Genomic DNA, 23,239 nt, shown 5'->3' with positions numbered 1-23,239 from the left:
AATTTGAGAAATCGCATCTAAGGGGGCATTTGAGAATGCCTGTAACGAATAGATAAAATATTTCATTCATAAATCGAATTTTCTACTCCCAACAGCTTCGATGGCAACGGCAATTATAGCCAGGTCAACGGCAACAGCAATGTCTACCAGCAGCAACTGCAGCAGCCGCAGCAGCAACAGCAGAAGTCCAGCATCAACAACGGCGGCAACCTCAACGGCAACGGCAACAGCAACAGCAGCCAGGAGAAGGTGCTCAGCGTCAGTGGCAAGAAGAAGTGCTCCCATTGCGGCGACGAACTAGGTAAACTTTGCTACTACGTTGGTTGTGAGTGTTGCGGTTGTTCTCTTATTTCCCGAACCCTCTATTCATCGTTCATTTTGGTGACATCTTCTAGGCTTGTTGTCACAGCGAGCATCACAAGAATAGCACACACTCGGACTCACTAGTCTCATGGCTGCGTTCTATTGATCATCGAATGCTTTCCCTTCCCCATTAACTGCGAACTGTTTGTCAATAAGTTTATATCTTTCACTTTCATGTCTGTGACAGATCTGGGCTGCACCCACGACAATTGTCGACAAGTGCACAAAGCGCTCAAATATATTGTTTGGGTGTAATTTTAAAAAGACTTGATTAACATAGCTAAAGCCTAACTAAGCGAAATTGTAATATTTAAGGTAAACTATGGATATGGGTTACAATGTATCCGTTTTGGGAGCGGAATTTAGTATCTTAAAAACTACAGCTTAAGTAAAACCATGCTCCTGTTTGCTAACTTTTTGGAAAAATACCATTAAGTTTTTCTCTCAAGCTAACGATATCTCCATATATTCATGCATGCTTAAAGAAATTAAAGAATTTGAATTAATGCTTTTTGCAACACATGGATAACATTTTTTTTTCTATGTTTAAATATATAAAGATCGTTAATCGTTAACTTTTAAAGAATTAGTCCCAACAGGAACAGAGTTAAGGAAAAGATTGGCTAATCTAAGTTATTTCATTACTTAAAGCAAGACAGTCTATCAAAAAGTTTGAATGGAAATATTTAATTTAATTTGATCACTATATTCTCTTGCTGGAAATGAAAACAAAGCTGGTGAAAGGATATTTTCTGCTCCCGGTTTTCCAATATTGTGCAAGTAAAGAAATTATTTCCTAAACTAATGTTGCACTTTTTAACAGGTCGCGGCGCTGCCATGATCATCGAGTCGCTGCTGCTGTTCTACCACATCAACTGCTTCAAGTGCTGCGTCTGCCACGTCCAGTTGGGAGATGGCCTCAATGGAACGGATGTCCGGGTGCGGAACCACAAGCTGCACTGCCAGAACTGTTACTCCAGCGACGATGGCATCAAGTTCAGCTGCGTCTAACTGAGTCCTTGCCAAGGGAATGGAAGTCAATTCGAAGATGGAACTGGGGGTTGTTGTTGTTCTTGTTGCTATTGCAACATTGATTGTTGTTGTTGTACTAGTAATACATAGATACTAACTACTGACGTAATTCGTATGTTTACATATGCATATACACTACATATATCCATGTTGAGAACAAAGTCAAATGCAAAACGTTTCAGATTAGTGTTAATCGCTTCTATATAAGTACGAAATTTTTTGAATGTCTGCATTGCTTTTTGACTCAGATTTTAACTTTTTATATACGATATTCTACATGTTTGAAAATCCGACGTTATACATACATACATATGTTTGAAAAGCCAAGCTCTCTAAAGTTTTACGCCAAGTCAAAGTAAAGTTTCAAAATGCACTTAACATGTGTTTTGAAGAATATTAGACAAAAATATTGAACAAATAGAAAAAAAGTTCTATGAACGTTGTTAAAATTTTGAAATTGTATATTGCCTACATATATATATCTACGACAAATGGAAATTGTACATTTATTTACCAACCAATGCTGATGTTTTCTCTTTTTTCGTCCGAGCCATCGGATACTTCTGAATCTAGCGTTTCTGTGTTTCTATCTATCCTACTCGCCCCAGCCCACATAAAATACCTAACGACGTATCCAATGTACCTAAAACTATATACAAATACCCATCCATACGCAACACACTAACATAAGAGCATATTATATACTTACATTCTACATGAGATGTGCATATAACGTGAAAGATTTAATTTCTAATTGTCGTTATTCTTATTTATTGTAATTAAGCATAAAAATCAAAAATATGTATATTCTATACACTTCTTGAATTTTATGATTAACTTTTAAACTTGATCGGTATATGAATAATTTTTCTGTAAAAATATATCAAAGAATCCATTTGAATTTCGCTTAGTTCTATAATAAAGTATTTCAAAGAAGAAAAATCAGTTTGTTTAACTTTATTGATCCATGTAGTAACAAATCAATGCCTGTATGCTTTTTTTAATGGAATTTGTATATTCTTGCAGTGTCCAGCCAATATCTATATCTACACCCCTGTTAGATATTGTGTGCCCAGGTATAACAATTAATTGAAACTGTCGAGCAAAATGTGTGGTATACTATTAGGCAGCATTACCGTATAGCCGTATATCGTATATATCTGTAGTAAGGTAGATGTATGTTTCAAACTGAGTACCTTTAATTACTAAATCCTTACTTTCATATTAGCTAAGTCACTACGTTTTATTTTGATGTCTCTTTTAATTTTATTGCTAATAAAAATTCTCATGTTTTCCCTAAAAGCTGAAATCTGAATATATTTTAGTCCAACTGAATCGCTTAATAGAAAACAAAACTGATCGAACTGAACTTTTACGTAAAAGACTTTGTTATTGGACTTAAAAGAATTGATATAAACAAGTCCGTTTAATTTGTTTAGATGAGCAATTGTTGATTTAGACATTTTTATGATCTTATATCGGATTTTAAATGGAGAAAACATCTAATTTTGCAGTTTTAGCTTGCAATTAAGACTACTAAAAGGGACCACCTCCGATAAAAAATAATTCTTTTAAAAATGTTCCACAGTTTGGGTCAATCAATCTGACCAGTTTAGTCGATACACATGTTTGGTTTTTCTGGCGATCCAAGCACTTTATTACCCAGACCCGATGATAGAAAACACAATCCAATACAATCTGCATTTACAATTTCGCCGTTAGTAGATATCCCCACTTCGCCACCGATCGCCCTTCTAGGCGGTGGGCAGGAAGGTGAGCTTCTCGTTAAGCTGCAGCTGGGTTTTAATGAGCTGGGAGAGCGTGATGACCAGCAGGAGGTTGCGCACGTTGGCGTTGAACATCTGGGTGAACTGCTCGTGGGTCATGTGCGGCACGGAGTGGATGAGGTCGAGCAGTTGGCGGCCAACGGCGTTGTCCGGCGTCACCTTGTGGGCGATCACGTCGTCAACATACTTGAGGATCAGGTCCAGCAGGGACTGCAGCTTCGTGGAGGCTTCCGAAATCTGAGCGAGGTCCAGCATGGGAGGCACGGTCTTGGGCCGGTGCGCGGGCGACACGCCAACTGTCTTCTGGAGCAGCTTCAGCCCAAAGGTCTCCGGCTCGTAGCTGGTCAGCTCAACGGGAATGGGCGTGAACATGCAGCCGGTCTTGCCGCCGGGCACTCCGAGCTGGATGCAGACGTAGGCGCGCAGGCCCATGCGACCGCCCTGAAGCGAGGTGTCCACGGTGAGGTGCACCGGGTTGTTGCACTCGCGGGCGTAGTACTCGTGGATCACGGAGCTGTGGTTGGTCACGTCGTTGCCGGTGGCCCACCAGCCCACCACGCTCTCGTTGGAGTTGACCTTGCGGTTGAGGTCGTACATGTCCAGGGCGTAGCTCAGCTCGGCCTCCACCTGGTCGTCGTGCTCCTTGTGGGGCACACAGAAGCAGTTGGTAACCTCCACCACTCCCTTGTCCACGGATCCGAGCAGCGTGCCGATGACGCGGTGCGAGTCTGCGTTCCTGCGCTCGAAGGCGTCCACCACCTGGAACAGCACCACCGGGTGCACGCGAACGGTCAGATTGAGGGCCGACATTTCTATTGCTGCTGGCAAAGATTTGCAAGGGAAATTTCCGCAAAAATTTCTACTCAGCCACGCTGCGCGTATGTTTTAGGGATGCAAGAAAGGGCGTATCGATACGGCGGCTGCCTGGCGATAGTTTTGGCGCCTATCGGAAGGTGACTTATCGATAGGGGAAATGCCGATATATCGAGTGCAGTCATGATAGTTTATTGATATGGCGCGAGTTTTTAAATTGATAAATATTTTTTATTAGCTTGCTCCGAAAACTTATAGTATTTAATCCATCCAAATCTAGATAAATTTTGTTGGCTAGATAATGCGCGTATCCATGTATGCTCAGTCTCCTCTGGAGCTTTTTAAATGTAGAAAAGAAAAAAATAATAATAAAAAGTTTTTAGAATATTTAGCACTCTGTAAAACATTTATGTTTTCGGAGTTTGACCACGAAGATTTTTCACTCCCATTTTTTTATGGATTTACATTTTATTTAAAGTTTTTGCTTTAAATAAAAGTAGCTAGATAATGTGCTTATCCATTTATGGCCTGCTCGCTCCGGAGCATTACAAATTTAAAATAAAATTATTATTGAGTCCAATTTTGTTTCGAAACAAATTTTTTAATTTTAAATATTATTTTTTTAATTATAGGCGGTCAAATACACTAAATTAGTAATTTAGAAGGTGAATTTACATCTATTCGAATGTTCAATTCCAGCTTTTGCGAAAATATCAGAAGAAATGATTCAAAAATTGGTACATTCTTTACATATAAACAAATTTTTTTATTAAATACGATTTTTACATAATGCACACATGCATAAATACGCTTGGTATTGTATTTGTATTTCTACTTGAGATTATCCCTTCTAGAATTGGGCTTGCTCGCTGGCATTCTTTATTACTTATCGCGGACACAACAAGCCGTATTCAATGCCAAAATAGGTTCTACCAGACTTCGCACTTCTGAACAGGGTTCATCGGCGAACCCTCTGGACACTGGAAGTCCTTGGCAAAGTCCTTCATATTGCTAAGCGATCCAAGCACACGGAACTCGGATGGCGAGTGCACGCCGGTGGTAATACGCATCTTGAGAGATTCTATGAGGACAGATAAAAAGTACGTAATCACTTAATAAATTATCTTTAAAAAAAATATTGTAATTTTCTTACTAAAGGTGCTTAATAGATATTTTCCATATAAACTATATTTTTGTTTGATAGGTCAAATACTTGCGTATCATACTTAATAGACACCTTTGCTAAAGAAATTTAAATTGATTGCAATTGGATTCGTAATTTAACGAATAATGTTAAAAATATGTACTTTTTGTGTAATTTGTTTTTTGTTATCTCGAGTTCTGGTTAAACGATTTCGACGAAGTATTATAAAACGATCGTATCGATGATACTACAGTTGCTAAAATAAAAAACATTTAAGAATAGCTAGAATAAATTGCACATTGAAAAAACACGCATTAAAACCAACAATATATGAAAATTGCTCGTTTTATAAGAACTTAAGCAAGGGTACAAAAATACTAGTCTTGACCATTCGCAGGTAATTCGATTTTTGAATTTAAAGCTTATGTTTGACAGCTGATGTAGATCTTGCATAAGTTAATAACTAGTAATGATCGATATTTCATACCATGTTTGAAATTCCCTTATTTACCTTTACGATACTTGGCACACCAGGTCTGTCCGGATGATAGCCAGAACATCTGCTCCGGGGTGTAGTCCAGGCCGGGGAGCTTTGGCTCCGGTCCGTGCTTCTCCGCCCATCTGCGGTACGCGATGTACGACTCCTTGACTCCGCCGTTATCGGCTATGTTTTCGCCCTGCGTGTTGATTCCATTGAGCTGTTGAAAAGGGATACTTTAGGATTGGTCCGACCTCCTGAGAAGGATCACTCACGTTCATTCCCGTCGCCTTCTCCGTGTAGTTTCCATACTGCTCGATGATGCATTTCGCCTTGGCCAGATAGGCCTTCTGGGTGTCCGGCTGCCACCAGTCCCGCAGGTTGCCCTTCACATCGAACTGACGACCCTGGTCGTCGAAGCCGTGGGTGATCTCGTGGCCAATGACGTAGCCAATGGCGCCGAAGTTCATGTACTTGGGGCGTTGGGCGTTGAAGAAGTGTCCCTGCAGGATGCCGGCCGGGAATTCTGTTAAAAGAACAAAACGCGCTTAACAACATTTCATAATTTAAAAATATATGTTAATTCTATAATTATAATCTATTATTTTGTAAGTGCAAATTTTAAAGAAATTAAATATAGGTTGGATTTTATAGCAGCAACTTATGGTTTGGCAATTTCGATTTTTCAAAAAAAAAGCAAAAGCTCCCTGAAATCTAACTAACACAACAATATTACGATGTTAAATAGATTAAACCATATCTAAAATAAAAAAGGAAGGAAAAAACATTCATTTTACGAAAACTTCTAAACCTCCTAGATAAATTTATTTCTTAATATTCCACACATTACACCAGACCTGAAATAGTTTGAATGAAATCCTGGCCTTTACCAAATTCTACCCTGTTTCTTTTAAGTTTTCACGGATGCCCAATCGTGTGTTTGTTTCAGAAATGGAGTTCGGGAACGGCCTGATCACTGAGTTGGACTTACGAATACTATTCTCCAGGGAGGAGTAGAAGGCGTTGACGATCGCGGGGCGGGCGTGGCGAACCCAGTCCGTCTTGTTCACTGGCAGGCGCAGTTTGTTGAAGGAGTAGTCGGTGCCGAAGATGTTCATGCCCAGGAAGGACTCGAAGTACTTGTCGGGGTCGATGTCCAGCTTGGCGTAGTACGCGGCCAGCTTCTCGTTGTCGAGCATCTCGTCCGGATAGCCGATGTGGGTGGCCATGCTGTGCAGCTTCTCCTTGGCCTCCTTCTTCGTCTTGGGGTCCATCCAGTTGACCTCGTCCAGGATGTCGTTGAAGACGCTGCGGATGTCGTTGACCATCTCCAGGGCGTTGGCCTTCGAGTCCTTGTGGAAGTGCTTGCGGACGTAGAGGGATCCCACGGATATGGCAATGCTGGGATTCGATTTGATAACCGGTTGATTAGATGGCGCGTGGATGTGGTTGTTGGAGGTTGTTGGTTGGAGGTGTGCAGTTATTTAAATGGTGGGTTGAAGAGTTGGCGTGAAAGTGAAACATAAAATGAATATGGATATTAGGACCGAAGACTGGGATCTGGGTGTGCTCGCGTGCTTCTGAACAAAAAAAACATCAACAAAAGTGCACACGTGCAATGATGATGATGGTTATATTATTATATTCTCTCAACAAAATTAAATTTAAAACTCAACCATAATAAAATATGGCATGAGCGTCATTTTTATATGAAAAATCCGCCACTCACTGCCGTAAAAGAAAATACATTCATTTTCGGTACTTAGGTAAATGAATGTGCCCATTAGCCTTAAAACAAATCCCTAATAAGAATTCATTAGCGTTCCTGTGACCTCCATTTCCACAGAAACTGACTCATGAACGCACGGACAGAAGAGTTGTTGAATTGTGATTCAAAAAATAATATTTTACAGATTTTTTAATAGGGAATACAAACTAACTTCATGTACTGATTGGGTGAAATCTGTAAAATAATATAGCATGCCATAAACCAATCATATGATGTACGCACTCGATAGAAGTACAAAATATTTTTTGAAAAATTTAAGGGATTTCAGATGAGAGTTAATCCTATTCCCCAGTGATACTTCATGCATATTTATGTTTACGCAGTAAAGTGCAAGGACAATGATAACTACATCTAGGTGTGATCAAGAACAAAGAGTTCTTAACCAACTAGATAGGTGCCCCTATTGATTTGAGAAATCAAAGTCGATTAAAATATAAGGTAAATCGGTTTGGCGTGCGTGTGACTGGTTTAGGGTGTCTATTGACTTTGCGAGATGTGTGTGTTCTTTGTGCGTGTGTTATTGTTCGCTTTCTCAAGAAAACCTTTAACGCATTTTTCTAAATAAGTACCCATCGTCCTCAAATCTGCAATTGCTAAAGAAATCAAAAGAAGATACAGAAACAGGACAGAGAAACGAGAATCGAGATCCAGCCAACCCCGATGACTTTGACCCTTGACCTTGGCACCGGGTGGTGGGACGAACGCACTAACCTGCCAGTGACCATGTCCACGCACTCCTTCCAGCGGGCCTCCTGCTCCTGGCGTCCCGACAGCGAGGTGGCGTACTGCAGCTGGCGCTTGCGGAACTCCTCGTTCAGGAATCCCACCGAGAACCCGTGGATGCGCCAGAACATGTAGTTGGCGATGACGCGCTTCGGCGTCCTGGCCAGCAGCTTGCCGAGTTCCTCGAAGAAACTGGGCACCGACAGGTTGATCTTCTCGTCCTCGGCCACGTCCAGTCCCTCCGGCAGCAGGGCGTTCATGTAGTCCACCCACTGCACATACGGATAGGCAGCCTGCAACTGGGCCGGCGTCCTCAGATTGTACAGCTCCGAGGAGTTGCGGCGCTTCTCGTTGGGCCAGGAGATCTGCGGGAGAAGATTATGGGTACTCCGGGCCGCGTTGATCACCCACGCCGTGTACTCACATTGGCCAGGTCGATCTCAAACTCCAGCGCACTCAGCAGCTCCGTCTTGGCCAGGTCCTTGTTGGCCCCGAAGAGCACGGCGATGTCCACCATGTAGTCGTAGTAGGCCGTCACCAGGGTCTCATTGAAGCCCTTGACCAAGTACTCGCGGCTCAGGGCCAGAGACGACTGGTCCAGCTGGAATTCAAAAGGGTATTTTGGTTAAGAACGCACATAGAAAAATAAAAACATTTAGTAAATTGCAATTGTTGGTTTTATTCCTATGTTCTCGATTTTCTTCGGCCGAGTTCAATCATCGACTGTTATATAGCTTTCCTGTTTCTAATGTGGAATTACAACCTGGACGGGATGTATTTTATTTAAAAACAAAAATATGGCAAATTTTCCTAAAATAATCAGACTTTTCCTGTTTAGTTTTAAAGGTATTGATTTTTCAATTTCTATTATTGTCTAATACTATTTTAAATGTTGTATGCTGTTTATCTGCATCTTCGAGTTTTTGCCTGAAATGTAGTATTATTAAACACAATGTGAATACAAATACTCACATCTATTAGGCGCTTAGTGCTGTTCTGCAGATCCACTCCGATCGAGAAGTCGATGATGTAGTCCATGCTGAATCCGGCGGTGCGGAACTTCTTGACCTGCTCCTGCCAGGTCCAGCTGTCGTCCGCGTTCCAGGAGTCCCCCTTGATCAGTGGCCACCCGCCCAGCTTTTCGGCCACGCGAGTAATAGGCTCAGGGCCCAGGGTCTCGATGAGAGCTGCAGAAGGACATAAGCCATTACTAAAGTTACTCCGAAAAGGACACAACATCATTTACAACAGCATGTGCAATGAAAGTACTTTTCTAATAGGCTTCGGTGCGCAGATTACATATCGGGCCCGGGGAAATTTAATTCCGTTCACCTGTTATTGAGGTTTAAAAATGATTTTACAAAAATCTTTTAGAAAAGTATTAGGACTACAATTATCATCATGTACATTTTTATACCCTTGCAGAGGGTATTATAATTTCAGACAAAAGTTTGCAACGCAGTGAAGGAGACATTTCCGACCCTATAAAGTATATATATTCTTGATCAGCATCTACCAAATTTCATAACGATCGGCCGACTATATCTTATAGCTGCCATATAACTGAACGATTGGAAATGTCATAACTTTGGTGTTTTTAAAGTTAGAAAGTTGGGATTTTTTATGAGTATTAAGAATGCATCATATGAATAATTTTGGAGAATATAATTTATAGAATATTCTGCAAGGGTATATCAACTTCGGCTCCGCCCGAAGTTAGCTTTCCTTTCTTGTTATACCCGTTACTCGTAGAGTAAAAGGGTATATTGTATTCGTGCAAAAGTATGTAACAGCTAGAAGGAAGCGTTTCCGACCCTATAAAGTATATATATTCTTGATCAGGGTCACTAGCCGAGTCGATATAGCCATGTCCGTCTGTCCGTCTGTCTGTCCGTCTGTCCGTCTGTCTGTCTGTCTGTCCGTATGAACGCTGAGATCTCGGAAACTATAAAAGCTAGAAGATTGGCATTTTGCATGCAGATTCTAGGAGTTCCTACGCAGCGCAAGTTTGTTTCAAAAAGGTGCCACGCCCCCTTTAACGCCCAAAATCGCTTATATACGATTTTAAAAATTTAAATATTTCGGAAAAGTAAAAATGCAGTTTTATTGTGTTTATCAATACCTATCGAAATGTAGAAGAACTTTTTCAAATCGGACCATTCGTTAAAAAGTTATGCGTGATCAAAGTTTCTATCTCCATCTCCGTCGCACTCCCTTTACCTGAGTAACGGGTATCTGATAGTCGGGGCACCCGACTATAGCGTTCTCTCTTGTTTATAACTGCAATCAACTAAATGATGCTATCTTAAAGTGATCACAACAAATTATATTATATTAGCGGATGATTGTAAAGGCTTGCATTTATTGGTAAGAATAGTTCTAAAATGATGCAACGCTGTAACTTGAAGCTCTTGAAAGGCATTTTTATTCTCTGTACACCCAGATAAGATAAGATAATCTGGGAAGAGGCAAACATCACTCACTCTTGTTCATGCAGGCCTTGTAGAGCAGGTTGGGCAATCGGAAATGCTTTGGATCGGTTTCCGGTCGCTCCGCGGTGATGATTTCCTTGAGCTGCTCCTGCAGCTTGTCGGAGATCACCGAGAAGGTGCTGATCGAGACCTTGTCGTCCGGGATGTTCTCCTCCTCGAGGTAGCTGCCGCAGGCAAACTCGTAGAAGTTGTCGCACGGCTCCACCTCGGGCTTCATCTTGCGCAGGACGGTGGACGCCGTGTGGATGCACTCCTGGGTGAGGCACACGTCGCTGGAGTCCCCGCCCGACTTGCCCTTCGTGGCGGTGCCCATGGGCACCTTGTTGATGGTGGTGCTGTCGCCGTGCAGGGCGGTGGCCTGCGGGTTCTCCGGGGAACTGGCCGCCCTTAGAGCATCGTTTATCCACAGTCCGAACCCGGCGGCGGCTGCCACGAAGAGAATGCCGCTGACGACCAGCAGACTTCTTTCCAACTTGGTGCGGCGACGCCACCAGTTGGGGTTCCTGTAAAGGCACAGAAATACATATTGGTAAGTTATGGTTAAGCACTATTAAACATATATGTATTTAGTTAACAAAGTTGTATATTTTTTAGGCCCTCCGCTGTTTTCTGTTCCTATCTACAGAAAAAATGATCCACAAAATACTGTCTTAAATTAAGTATGAAAGAGCTTGAATTAAGATTTACAGTCCTCAAACAACTTAGTTTGTACTTTCATTCCATACGAAATTTTCTTATTTCATACCCTTTCAATGTTTTAATATATAACATAGTCTAGAGTAGAAGAATTAAGTTTAATTAGAATAACATGCTGGAAAAATTTCTTGTTGATAATACTTTCTTAATTTCAATTGTTTCGGCTTTATCTTTGGGTAAAATAATACCTATGCAGTTTAAGTCATTGGTAATTAAATAGTTCCACAAATGTGAATCTTTTACTTGCTCCAAGATTTAACACTGATAATTCTCAAGAAAAGTTTTCTGTTTCGTATTAGTAATCTAGAGATAAAATCCTTTTAGAATCATTAGCGCTTAGTCTTGGGCTTTTTTTTGTCGACCAGTGTTACTATTACATATTTTCCGCATTGTAATCGTAACTAAAAATATAAACAAGCCATTGCTCTTGTTCCAATGGATTGAAAGACCTAAAACCTGCTGTATGCCGTATGTAATTGTTGGCCAACTTCCGATTTCCCCTCACTTGACTTGCCAATTTATAGCCATAATTATTGTTGTTATTCCGTCGTTCAACTGGTTAAATTTTGTACACACAAGTTTGAAAAGTTATTTTGGCCGCCGAACTCGTTACGAAATTTGAGTTTTGGTGTTTGATGTTATTTGACATTGTTTCGCACACACGCAAACCGCAGCAGAACGCTTTTTATAATGCCCACCCATTTCCGCGGCCAGAGTGTAAGTGTACCGCAGCGAAACCCACACACAGTAGCCATTCGAAATAGATACAGATAAAAGTGATGAATTTTTGCACGCTTCAATTATTGTGAAAAGTTGTAACATAACAACGCCAAAAGTAAATACTCCGGACCAGAGCGAAGATGCGTTGCCTTTAAAGCCCGATTAAGTCACCGGCCGTGAATGAAAGCGTTTTCGGCCAATAGAGGGCAAAGGTCAGGATCGGTGAGCAGAGTCCGGGGATTTCGTGTCCGATCAGGCCTCACCCCCCAAAGCCGTCATAGCTGAATATACATTCTGAAAAAGCCATCCAAGTCACCGGATTCATATCAATTATCCGGTTTAATGTAGCTGAACCTTTTCCCCAACGCTAATGACACAGAGTCCCAAGCACCAAAAATGTTTAATGACTAAACAGATCATGATTAATATGTCTGCTCTAGGGGTTCTTGAAAGAACTTATATCTGCCTATATACTATGCATGGCGGATATGACCCATCTTCCTGCTTATGTGTTTGCTTTTATTGAGCATTTATTATTGCTTCTAATTTATTCAGAGTTCTTGTTTTGGAACTGAAGTGCATTATCGAGTACTGCCCGCTTAATGAATCAAACACCGGCAAGAACTCGCAAATATTTCGACATTTCGTAAGACTAAGTAAAGTCAATCAGCAAACCAGTTTCGTAAATGATTTAACCATTTTTTGGCCAGCGATTAATTGCATGTAATGAAACGGACTGTACGAAGTTGAACGACACTGCAGCTCGGCCTCAAATCGGAGTGCAGTGTTCTGAATTTCCCACCACGGCTAAGAAGTTAGCTATCTTCCGATGTGGGTGCATATTAAATCTAACATCATTCATTTCTGCCAAATATTTTACAATGTCCAAAGGAATTCCAGCAACCGAAGTAAGAGTTGTTCCTAGAATATCTTTTCCAAGAAATTTAATTTGTAAACTAAAGGCATAAACTTCAGAGTCGTGTGAGTTATTTGTCTAAAAACAAATCCATATATAACTAAGCAACAGAGCCTGGTGACGAAGCTTAGATGCTCTATCCGCAATTTTTTGTCGTGGGAGTAGACACGAATTTAACTTGATTGAGTGCAGCTTACTAATTAGTGAGCTTGTAAGTTTTCAGTCCGTTGTGTAAGCCGCAGCTCGTAATCTCAGAGCTGCCGAATATGAGATATGACTGCTGATCATCGCTCGGCCTGGCCAATTAACTGAGTCTGGAGACATGTCGTGCCCTTCCTTGGTCCGTTTCGTGGCAGGCGGAGATCACGACAGTCGGTCCGTGCCGGCGTCTTGGAGATCCGGAGATCGGGCCAGAACCCGGCTCGACTGACGCAGTCTGGCCACTGGCCTGGGCCTTGGGAGCACCCTATCTGGGCTTCCGATGGACGTGCTGCCGAGGTGTCTTGGGCCGGGTGTCGCATCGCACTCTCTCGGCTGTGAATACACAAGTGCGGCCGACATTATGTAAGTGGCCAGGTGGGAGGTGGGCGGAAGGGGTGACACTGGGTGGAACTGGGTGGAGGTGGGGCCCATGTCAATAGGGCGGCCAGTTTGAAGCCCTGCTTTTGTCTACGGACTGCGTTGCCCAATAAATGTGTCAAGTGCAGGCGGCGTGCCTCTGCCATTGACGTGGCAACCTGTACGTCACCTCGTCCCTAAATACACAAAATAAACAAGAAACAAAACCCACTGGCTTAATATGCACACGTGAAATCGCACATGTGTGCTGAGTACCTGACGTTTGTGTGAGTGGCGTTTGGCAACTTTTACGTTTCTGCCTTTATTGTTTAGCTTTTAATATGTTTTTGATAGTTTTCGGTGTCGGATGCCGTTGTTTTTATTAATATCACAAGCCTTGATTGACAGCCACCCATTTAAAGTATCATTTCCTTGTCTCGTACCCCGAAAAAAAATGGTAAGTCCCCATTTTACATATAGTTTATGTTTTCCCTCTGGCCCAAATGCAAATTGATGAGCATTCACCTTGTCAGCTTTAATAGTTAATAATAACTGGCACATATTCCTCATATAAATTGGTTAAATTTATTAGTGTTGACCATTGCAATAAAAATGCACTATGGGAATTGAGTCACCTTGAGGGAATTAAATTTTATGTTTTTTAAAGGCACTGCAAGCATTTTCCAAATTTGATCATTTTGAGCGAGGATATGTTTATCACTCAAAAAGATATTGCTACATATCTTTATCCAAGACAGATTGTATGGGCTCTTGGACAGTCTTTTAAATTGCCTTTAATAGTAGACCGACTTTTGATAGTTTTTATAAAGTTTCTCTTAATCAATTACTAAACAGCGGTTCGTCGAGCGTGACACAGTTAGCCAATGTCAGGGAACCAATTTGCATGAATCACTCCGGAAAACGGCTGTTCGACAATAACTGAGCACTAAGTACAGTCGCTACCGTGGTGACTAGGAATCTTTTTCGCAGTTCCATCTGGATGCATCATAGTTGCAGTTCTAAAACCGCCCAAAACTTATCCAATTAATTCAGATAATCTGAACGGCGACACGTGCAACTGGTTGCCTCATTTTCCCAGTTTTTTTCTGTTTTTGGGTTTTTCGTAATCCCCAGCCAAAATGCTCGACAAATTGCCTTTCAAGTGTTAATTTGTGCCACAGACACAATTACCTAATACATTTTAATTTCGCCGCGCGAGAGATGCGATTGCGATGGCGACTAAGACTCAAGATTCAGGCGTTACTTACTTGCCCGAATTGCTGCTGAGCGCTTTTAATTGCCCGACGAAATGTTCGAGCAGTCTCAAATGCGGTTCCTCTTAACCGAGCCCCACTGTCCGCCCGCGTTTCACTGTGTGCGCTCATTAAGAGGTCACGGACTGCAGCTGAAACAGTCTTGGCAAGTGAATCTCAACCTGCTAATGTGATATGAAATCCTACTTTCTCCAAAAAAAATGTACGAATGAAATACAATACACAATATTCTGACTTGTCCTTTGATATCAAAATAAAATAATTCAAATCACACCACTTTCCAAATTTTGCAGCTTAATACCATTTTGACAATTTAATATAAAGATGAAATATTCGAAAATTGTTGTTTACATATAATTGAAATTATATGTTTTGCTCCGAAATTATAGATTGTTTATCAAAAACATTTCTCTATCATCACAATTGTTGGTCTTTTTCCAAAAATAATAAATAAAGCTTTTTGTGGGTGGGTGATTCTAGAAGTGTGCCAAATATAGTCTGTGTGGTTTCTTAAATCTGAATTTTCAAACAAATCGGAATTTTCTGGAAACTTATTAAAGGGCTAATACTGTTTTGACAAACAGATTATTTCTTAAAGGCGTTTGTGCAAGAGAACGCGGCTCAATTAGCTGCAGTGCAGGGGCAAAGCGACAATAAATTTCAGTAATCGCATTATCTCGTGGGCTTGAACTTGGCTGGCCTAAGTGGATTTGTTGTGGCTGCGGCGCGGAGATGGATCTTGGCCAAGGCGAGTGTCCCGGAGCAACAGCTGCAGCCTGCGCCGACCAACCTTTGCCATCACTTATTAGCAGGAAGAGGGCAATTTGCGGCAGGAAGAAGCAGCCAGCGACGATGCAATTTGCCCCGTGCCGGGCCACTTAATTTTCTACCTTTAATGGGGTTGTGGGCCGGAAGGAAACGCGGAAAGCGGGAAAACGCCAGCACAGCCAATGCAAACAAATCGCAGGACGCAATGCTCATGCCCGATGAGTGGAAGGAGATGGGGTTGGACTGGGTGGGTGGCTCAATTGGCCGCGGGTGTCCATTCGGCAAGGCCGAATGGAAGCCAGATGTCGCAGGCAAGGCTGTTTTGCCAGCATTGCCTTTGCAACTGGCGCCTTGCATGCCAAACAAATGGAAATTTTCACGAAACAAAAATGTATTGGCAACTGATATCGTCGATACACAATGGGCCCAAGTTCGTTTGCTTAATATGCATTAAGCGTTACGACTGTCGGCGAAATTTTAACTCCCAACCTGACCTCAAAAACGGAATTATCAATAACAAAATTAAATACATTTTTAATGCAAATACCTTAAGACATTACTCCTCATTACTAACTGCCTTGTGGCACGTTCCCAGGTTTCGTTAACCCCCCAAAGCCAACGAACAATAACGCATTCGCGCAATTTCCTTAAGAACTCAAAGTACTTTAGAATCCAGAAGTTGCGACGATCAATCATCGGCCTGACAAGTACGCAAATTATTTTGATTTTATTATGTGCCAAATGAGTAATAAGCCGCTTACAGCAATCAAAGCCGAAGAACGAGAACGTTAAGGGAAGAAAGCCGAGTTAAATACCGGACTATTACGTGAGCTACACGCTCCAAAATCTTCCCGAATTACAGAGAATTATTGCCTGAGTTACGCAGCCATTGGCCTGGTTTTCAACGCCTCACGTGCACTTCATGAGGAAGCGGGAAGAATTACTCCGATACCTGGCCAGCCCCTCCCACCAGAGCGATAAATTGCTGGTCTTAATCTTAGCAAATAACTGTCAAATGTTATGACTCTTTCTTGGCTCAAAGAATTGCGGAAGAGAGCAGGATAAGTTGATTAGCAAAACGTGCCTCAACTTGCTTTATAAAAGTGTTCAAGAATGGCAGAAATCAGGAAGAGCGTTCGCAAAGAGACATATAATAAATATATATAATATTAAATATTTTTGGTAAAAAAGATAGAAGGATTCATGGCCATATTTCTTTAATTTTCTAAATATAATTGTTTCTCTCTGTCCATATAATTTGGACTTATGTTACTAAAGGATAGAGATCAGGCGAAAGAGTTGCTTATGATTCAGTTTAAAGTTATCTGGTTGTTAGTTCACCTTTTTTAATTTTGTATTTCAAATTAAACAAAGTTCCAAAGACAAAAAACAAAGCTTAGCAAAGTCTTACTGCAGAGATTATATCTTGAAAACAAGAGGCAGACAGTTTTACTTCCTCTTAAAAATGAGATATCAGAAAAAACGAATAAAAAGCTTCTCTCGCAAGAATTCAACTCTCGAAAATTAGAATAAACCTGCGACATCGATTCCGCTTTCTCTAACAGATTTCGATGGGCGGCGAATCGAAAATCCAACCGGAGAGAAAGTGGCCATCAATCGTGGCTAGAACCCACTCGAAGTGTAAAGAGCCCAATCTTCAACGATCTTGTTTCCCGAAATAGCCAGCCGATATGCTGCGGGCTTCATTGTTTGCGTAACCCACGAGTTTTCTTGGCCGCTTAAGAGGGGGGAAAGGTCAGTTAATGCCAGAGGGGGCGGGAGAATCTGTAAACCGCAGAAGTTACCTTCAGCGGTGCATGGAAAAAGAAAACGAAAAACCAAGAAAACGCAACCGCATGGCCAAGAAAACTGTGCTGACCATAATTGGAGTTGCACTGAGGTCTGCGTGCATTTAATTATGCAATTTGAGCAAATAGCTGCCCAGCTATAAAAACTTAAACCCATGCCCATATTCCGAAAGCGCTTGGTTCTTGGCTGTTTCCTTGGCTTAACTCTTTTTGTCTGCCCCAAAAACTTTAAGCAACTTTGAAAAAATATAGACATTCTGTATTAGTCAAATGGTAAAACCGGATAGGCAGTTTCATCAAAGGTGCGACTTTGTTTGGGTCCCTCCTTTTTTCTGGGCTCTACAAGGCGGCTTATTGTGGTTTTGTCCAAATTCGAAGCCACATCTCTTGTATCGCCTTGGCAGACATTCATATACAGCCGAACCAAAAGAAAGGGCAACAACTTAGTTTACGTAATGCTGACCTACAAAAATTTGTATAAACAAAGTCTACGAATATGTGGCTACACCTTAATCTAATAAAAATAATAAAAGAGAAAGATGCGCAAAGCAATTCATTTTGTTTACACCTAAAATATAAGTGGAAAACGTGATCGGCACAAAATGTTTTCAGCTGAAACGTTTAATCGGTGTGTTTATGCGGTTTCGATTACCCGAATATTTTGGCCGAGAGCAAACATTCTAATTAATTGTAAACAATACCAGCAGGGCTGAGTCAATCTCGAGGTTTACGGAATTTCTTATCTTTAGAAAATGTTTTTGTTTGCCTCTTAAACACAACTATTAAGTAAGCTCGGTGCCATCAGCCGTACAATAGTTTGCCTGTTAGGATTGTATCATAACGAATGGTTACAGTGCACTTAGAGTCTCCAACTCCAAAGAACAATGAGTTGTCGTGGGCAGTGGGAACCGGTAGTTATGTACCTACAAAAAATCCCTGCACAAAAACCTAATGACAGGCTATGCCTCAACGATAATAGAATAGGAAACGTTTACACAAATTTCTCCGTTCCAACACACAAAATGTGAAGACCTTGGTATTCCAATTACATTGTAGTTGCAAGCAACACGCACAATTCGATCATTTAAACTGTTCCATTGCAGCTGAATGAATCTGAAATCATTCAGCTTAAAACCACTAATTAAAGCGCGTTCGCCACCAATTAATCTCTCAGGCTCGTATGTGAAGCTTCCGAAGTCTTGGTTGACTGAACTCGATTAACACCGATCCCACTCAAATGTGAACCCCGGCCGATGGAAACTCGTTTTCGAATATCCATCGATGCACCCAGAGATGTCAAGCAAAGGCCAGCCGAAGATTTGCCGGGAGTTGGCTTTGCTTTTATGTTTGTCATTGCCACTCCACAGATAAAAAAAGTGATCATTCCAATGAAATAAAATGTTTTTTTTTTGTGTTGAATGTTCCTATATTGATTGCGTAACATTTTTGAGTTTAAAAAAAGTCACGACCTAATCTCAGAAGACGCAAATTTCCGATTGAATTGAATCGAGGGCAGTTTCTCTGCCCTTTCGGATTTAGATATAACATTGAAATTTCTTGCTGTGTGGGCCCATTTCCAATGATAAGCCAGGGACCCAGCTGAAGGCCCCTCGAAACGTGTTTTCAATAATCATGCGCAGCTTTCTTTTTACACATAACTTCCACAGAAATGTGGCTGAATGCCGAGTGGATAGGATAGTGAAACTGTCCGAGCAAAACCGCCTGGGATTGGGTGTTCAGGAAAAGCAGGAATCGAAATATTTCGGGGAGGTGGACATACTTACTTAATGACTGTCTGCATGTTGGCCGCTTCGGTTCGGTTTGTGTGGGGCTAACAATTTATAGTTTAGTGAGCGACAAGTTTGCCTTATTTCGGTATCTTATTCAACGAGAGGTTGTTAAGCTGTTAAAGAGAATTAATTGCATTTAGTAAACACTCTGCTCGAACTCGAAACTCAAAATTTAACAGTCGTCGAAAGATTACAAGCGTCACAACAGAGCTATGCCCGTTTCCATTCGGCTTTTTATTGTTTATTGACTTTGGATTGTTCAACTATTTAGCAAGCAATTAATTTACACACTGCTCCAGCTCCTGCTCCAGCAGCACGGATTTGAAACCAACTGCCACAAACCGATGCCCACTCCACAGATCAGAGGTGGAATCGCGGTGAACTTAACTCGGCAACGAACGAAAACCGACTGAGCGCTCCGCCGCTCCATCGCACTCCTATATAAAAACAAAAGTGAAAAGCGCGCTGCCACATTGCTGAAACTCGGATACTCTGCGGCCATGAAGGCGCATCTTTCCGATTCGATTGTACTCGGAACCCTCTTACTTACTGAAAGTCTGAAAACACGTTTCAGGATAGGTTGGGTTTAATTTTTAATTTAGCGTGACGTGAAAATCACGACTGAATCAGCCCCTAAAATATTTTACTTGAAAACCTACCGTAAGCATTAAACCCCACGTCTAGAGTATTTTTCTAGCCTAAGCCCGCTTCTGAGCTAGCGTTTAAAAACATCGAAGCGAACGTGTTTCAGTGAATGGCTAAAATCATATTCGGCGGCCAAATAAGAAAAATACTTTACTTACTTACTTACGTTTGTTAGTAAAATATCCCTTAAAGTACTCCATGAAATAATTTAATAATTTTTAAGGGAAATAAAGAATTTCTACATTTATTGCTAGTTTATAAATGGTAAAAAAAACCTTTGTGGACAGCCGTTAACGAAAACTTAAAAAAATTTTCGCCATTAAAATATTTATTGCAAAAAAGGTTATTGTGCAGAATACCGACAGAAAAATACCCTTTATTTAACGCGTTTTGCACAACTCGGAACAACAAGTTTTGTCTACAGGAAGGCGTAATGTATAACAAGAAAGGAAAGCTAACTTCGGGCGGAGCCGAAGTTGATATACCCTTGCAGAATACTCTGTAAATTATATTCTCCAAAATTATTCATATGATGCATTCTTAATACTCATAAAAAATCCGAACTTCCTAACTTTAACAACAACAAAGTTATGGCATTTCCAATCGTTCAGTTATATGGCAGCTATAGGATATAGTCGGCCGATCCTTATGAAATTTGATAGGTCGGATTGATTGGCCAAAAATAAAATCCATAGAAAATCCCAACTTCCTAACTTTACAAACACCAAAGTTATGGCATTTCCGATCAACCAGTTATATGGCAGCTATAGGATATAGTCGGCCGATCCTTATGAAATTTGGTAGGTCGGATTGATTGGCCAAATATAAAACCCATAGAAAATCCCAACTTTCTAACTTTACAAACACCAAAGTTATGGCATTTCCGATCAATCAGTTATATGGCAGCTATAGGATATAGTCGGCCGATCCTTATGAAATTTGGTAGGTCGGATTGATTGGCCAAATATAAAACCCATAGAAAATCCCAACTTTCTAACTTTACAAACACGAAAGTTATGGCATTTCCGATCAATCAGTTATATGGCAGCTATAGGATATAGTCGGCCGATCCCGGCCGTTCCGACTTATATACTGCGTGCAAAGGAAAGAAGGGTGTGTGCAAAGTTTCAAGCCGATAGCTTTAAAACTGAGAGACTAGTTTGCGTAGAAACAGACAGACGGACAGACGGACAGACGGACAGACGGACAGACGGACATGGCTATATCAACTCAGGAGGTGATCCTGATCAAGAATATATATACTTTATAGGGTCGGAGATGTCTCCTTCACTGCGTTGCACACTTTTGACCAAAATTATAATACCCTCTGCAAGGGTATAAAAAATCTGGGTGGTCCCAAAAATCAACAATGTTATTTCGTAGCGTTTGGTTTTCAACCCAACCAAGCAGTTGTTATTAATGTATTTCGGTGTAAGAGCATACTATTGGCTAAATTTAAATTGTTATTCAAAATTAAAAATTGGTTGGCATCATTAATTCTTCTAGGTGAAACCAAATTTTTCCATGGTTACAAGTCAAACGCGATATTTCTGAAACTAAAAAATACACGATGAAAAATGTACTATCATGTTAAAAACAAATGTTCTTAAAATAAAATAAATGAATACTTAACTTTCTGATTCACTCAGTGAAAGTTAATTTACTTAGTTTAATTTTTACGGGTAGTTATTAATTCTAAAACAATATACATTGTTTTCAGAAAGGATTTCTTTTTAAAAGAAATTATTTTCAAATTTTAACGACTGTTAACGTAAGTTTAAGAACAACGAGAAATGTTTTTTTTAAAGGGCTAACACTTTTTTCCAAATAACTATTTTCTTAAAATAAAGACAAATTCCAATCGACAGAAAATCTTGGATTTTGGTTAACAAAACCAATTTTTTAAAATCAAAGGTAAATTGTTTCTGTTCTAAGTGTAGCATTTGCTTACGGTTAGAGGCGTTTTTTTTTAATTCCGTTTAGTTTATTTTATATTCATTTTACTAAATTTACTAAATTGCAATTAGCACTGAGGCCGAATTCCACATTCCCTAGGCATCGATTGATTAGAAACACGATCTTCCGATTGCAAAATTTAAAAGTTATTTTAAAATTGTTTAAAAACATTTTAAATATTCACTTTAGAGCAAAATAAAAAAAATGTTGAGTTTAATTATATTTAATATTAAATATTTAAAAGTAAAATTTACAATACATTTTCTAATACTTTTAATGCACTCAGTGCCTTCGAAAAGTGTATAAAAATGTAACTTTAAAAATGATATTGCATTGTTGCAATATCAAACCATTCGGATTTAGTTTGAATACAGGAAACTCCTGTTCAATATCCTTAGTACGTACTTTAAATGTACGCTCTTTTGCTAAATAAATAATCAAAGGCCTTACAAAACAAGAAAGGAAAGCTAACTTCGAGCGAAGCCGAAGTTGATATACCCTTGCAGAATACTCTGTAAATTATATTCTCCAAAATTATTCATATGATGCATTTTTAATACTCATAAAAAATCACAACTTTCTTACTTTAAAAAAACCAAAGTTATGGCATTTCCAATCGTTCAGTTATATGGCAGCTATAAGATATAGTCAGCCGATCCTTATGAAATTCGGTAGGTCGGATTGATTGGTCAAATATAAAACCCATAGGAAGTCCCAGCTTCCTAGCTTTGCAAACACCAAAGTTATGGCATTTCCAATCGTTCAGTTATATGGCAGCTATAGGATATAGTCGGCCGATCCTTATGAAATTTGGTAGGTCGGATTGATTGGCCAAATATAAAACCCATAGGAAGTCCCAGCTTCCTTACTTTACAAACACCAAAGTTATGGCATTTCCGATCAATCAGTTATATGGCAGCTATAGGATATAGTCGGCCGATCCCGTCCGTTCCGACTTATATACTGCGTGCAAAGGAAAGAAGGGTGTGTGCAAAGTTTCAGTTCGATAGCTTTAAAACTGAGAGACTAGTTTGCGTAGAAACAGACAGACGGACAGACGGACAGACAGACGGACAGACGGACAGACGGACATGGCTATATCAACTCAGGAGGTGATCCTGATCAAGAATATATATACTTTATAGGGTCGGAGATGTCTCCTTCACTGCGTTGCACACTTCTGACCAAAATTATAATACCCTCTGCAAGGGTATAAATATAAATTCACAATATCCCCAAAAGCATGCTTCTCTAAACACCATTGCCATCATTGATGTTCTTGAGCAGGCACCATATTACTTTTATAAAACTAAAATAAATCAGCGAACTCCAACTCCAACCTTCGGGCTTATTGCAATTACATATTTTATTTATTGAATTATGCAACTCGTTCGATCACCTTTCGTACATCACATGCTCAGCACATCGTAAGCCATATGTGCTGGCATGTTTTAATACTATTTATGTGTTTTTACAGCGCATTGATA

General features: G+C 40.4%; 3 protein-coding genes across 16 annotated transcripts in view; 1 reads left to right on the top strand and 2 right to left on the bottom strand.

The window, feature by feature from the left end:
* LOC108043908 (uncharacterized protein CG43427) overlaps window positions 1-1,916 on the top strand; it is a 68,939-nt gene extending 67,023 nt beyond the window's left edge. For 6 of the 9 annotated variants that reach the window (XM_044457037.1, XM_044457038.1, XM_044457039.1 and 3 more), the window contains 2 exons: window positions 96-301; window positions 1,187-1,916. In XM_044457037.1, coding sequence (XP_044312972.1) covers window positions 96-301; window positions 1,187-1,374 — 394 coding nt within the window. In that variant the 3' untranslated portion in view covers window positions 1,375-1,916. Of the gene's footprint in view, window positions 1-95; window positions 326-395; window positions 497-550; window positions 679-1,186 lie in introns of those variants that run through there. The other 3 variants (XR_006417421.1, XR_006417420.1, XM_044457040.1) reach the window with 3 other exon arrangements.
* Window positions 1,917-3,023: 1,107 nt separating this feature from the next.
* Window positions 3,024-4,091, bottom strand: LOC108043907 (eukaryotic translation initiation factor 3 subunit F-1). Its single transcript, XM_017122721.2, has one exon. The coding sequence runs from the start codon at window positions 3,990-3,992 to the stop codon at window positions 3,150-3,152; it is 843 nt and encodes a 280-aa protein (XP_016978210.1). The 5' UTR covers window positions 3,993-4,091; the 3' UTR covers window positions 3,024-3,149.
* A 642-nt stretch (window positions 4,092-4,733) lies between these two features.
* Window positions 4,734-19,577, bottom strand: LOC108043906 (neprilysin-2). 6 transcript variants are annotated; one of them, XM_044457111.1, is made up of 11 exons: window positions 19,346-19,577; window positions 19,146-19,264; window positions 10,613-11,124; window positions 9,102-9,316; window positions 8,554-8,730; window positions 8,118-8,494; window positions 7,976-7,999; window positions 6,609-7,018; window positions 5,893-6,143; window positions 5,651-5,837; window positions 4,734-5,076 (listed from the first exon to the last, which is right to left on the bottom strand). In XM_044457111.1, the coding sequence occupies exons 2-11, from the start codon at window positions 19,160-19,162 to the stop codon at window positions 4,925-4,927; spliced, it is 2,322 nt and encodes a 773-aa protein (XP_044313046.1). In that variant the 5' UTR covers window positions 19,163-19,264; window positions 19,346-19,577; the 3' UTR covers window positions 4,734-4,924. The 6 variants fall into 6 exon arrangements, with proteins under 6 accessions (XP_044313046.1, XP_044313044.1, XP_044313045.1 ...); XM_044457109.1 differs by having other exon boundaries at window positions 19,439-19,577; XM_044457110.1 differs by having other exon boundaries at window positions 19,443-19,577.
* Window positions 19,578-23,239: the final 3,662 nt, after the last annotated feature.

This window comes from Drosophila rhopaloa, unplaced genomic scaffold (genome assembly GCF_018152115.1).
Source record: "Drosophila rhopaloa isolate 14029-0021.01 unplaced genomic scaffold, ASM1815211v1 contig_155, whole genome shotgun sequence".
Classification (NCBI taxonomy): Eukaryota; Metazoa; Arthropoda; class Insecta; order Diptera; family Drosophilidae; genus Drosophila; species Drosophila rhopaloa.
This window is presented reverse-complemented; position numbering and strand designations above follow the sequence as displayed.

Bases quoted from the DNA above. Each gene is read 5' to 3' on its own strand.
- LOC108043907 (XM_017122721.2), bottom strand. From the start codon at position 3,992: ATGTCGGCCCTCAATCTGACCGTTCGCGTGCACCCGGTGGTGCTGTTC.
- LOC108043906 (XM_044457111.1), bottom strand. The intron at 8,731-9,101 runs GTGAGTATTTGT...TTTGAATTCCAG, and splicing joins GCACTAAGCGCCTAATAGAT to CTGGACCAGTCGTCTCTGGC. The intron at 8,000-8,117 runs GTTAGTGCGTTC...TGATTTCTTTAG, and splicing joins GTGGACATGGTCACTGGCAG to CAATTGCAGATTTGAGGACG.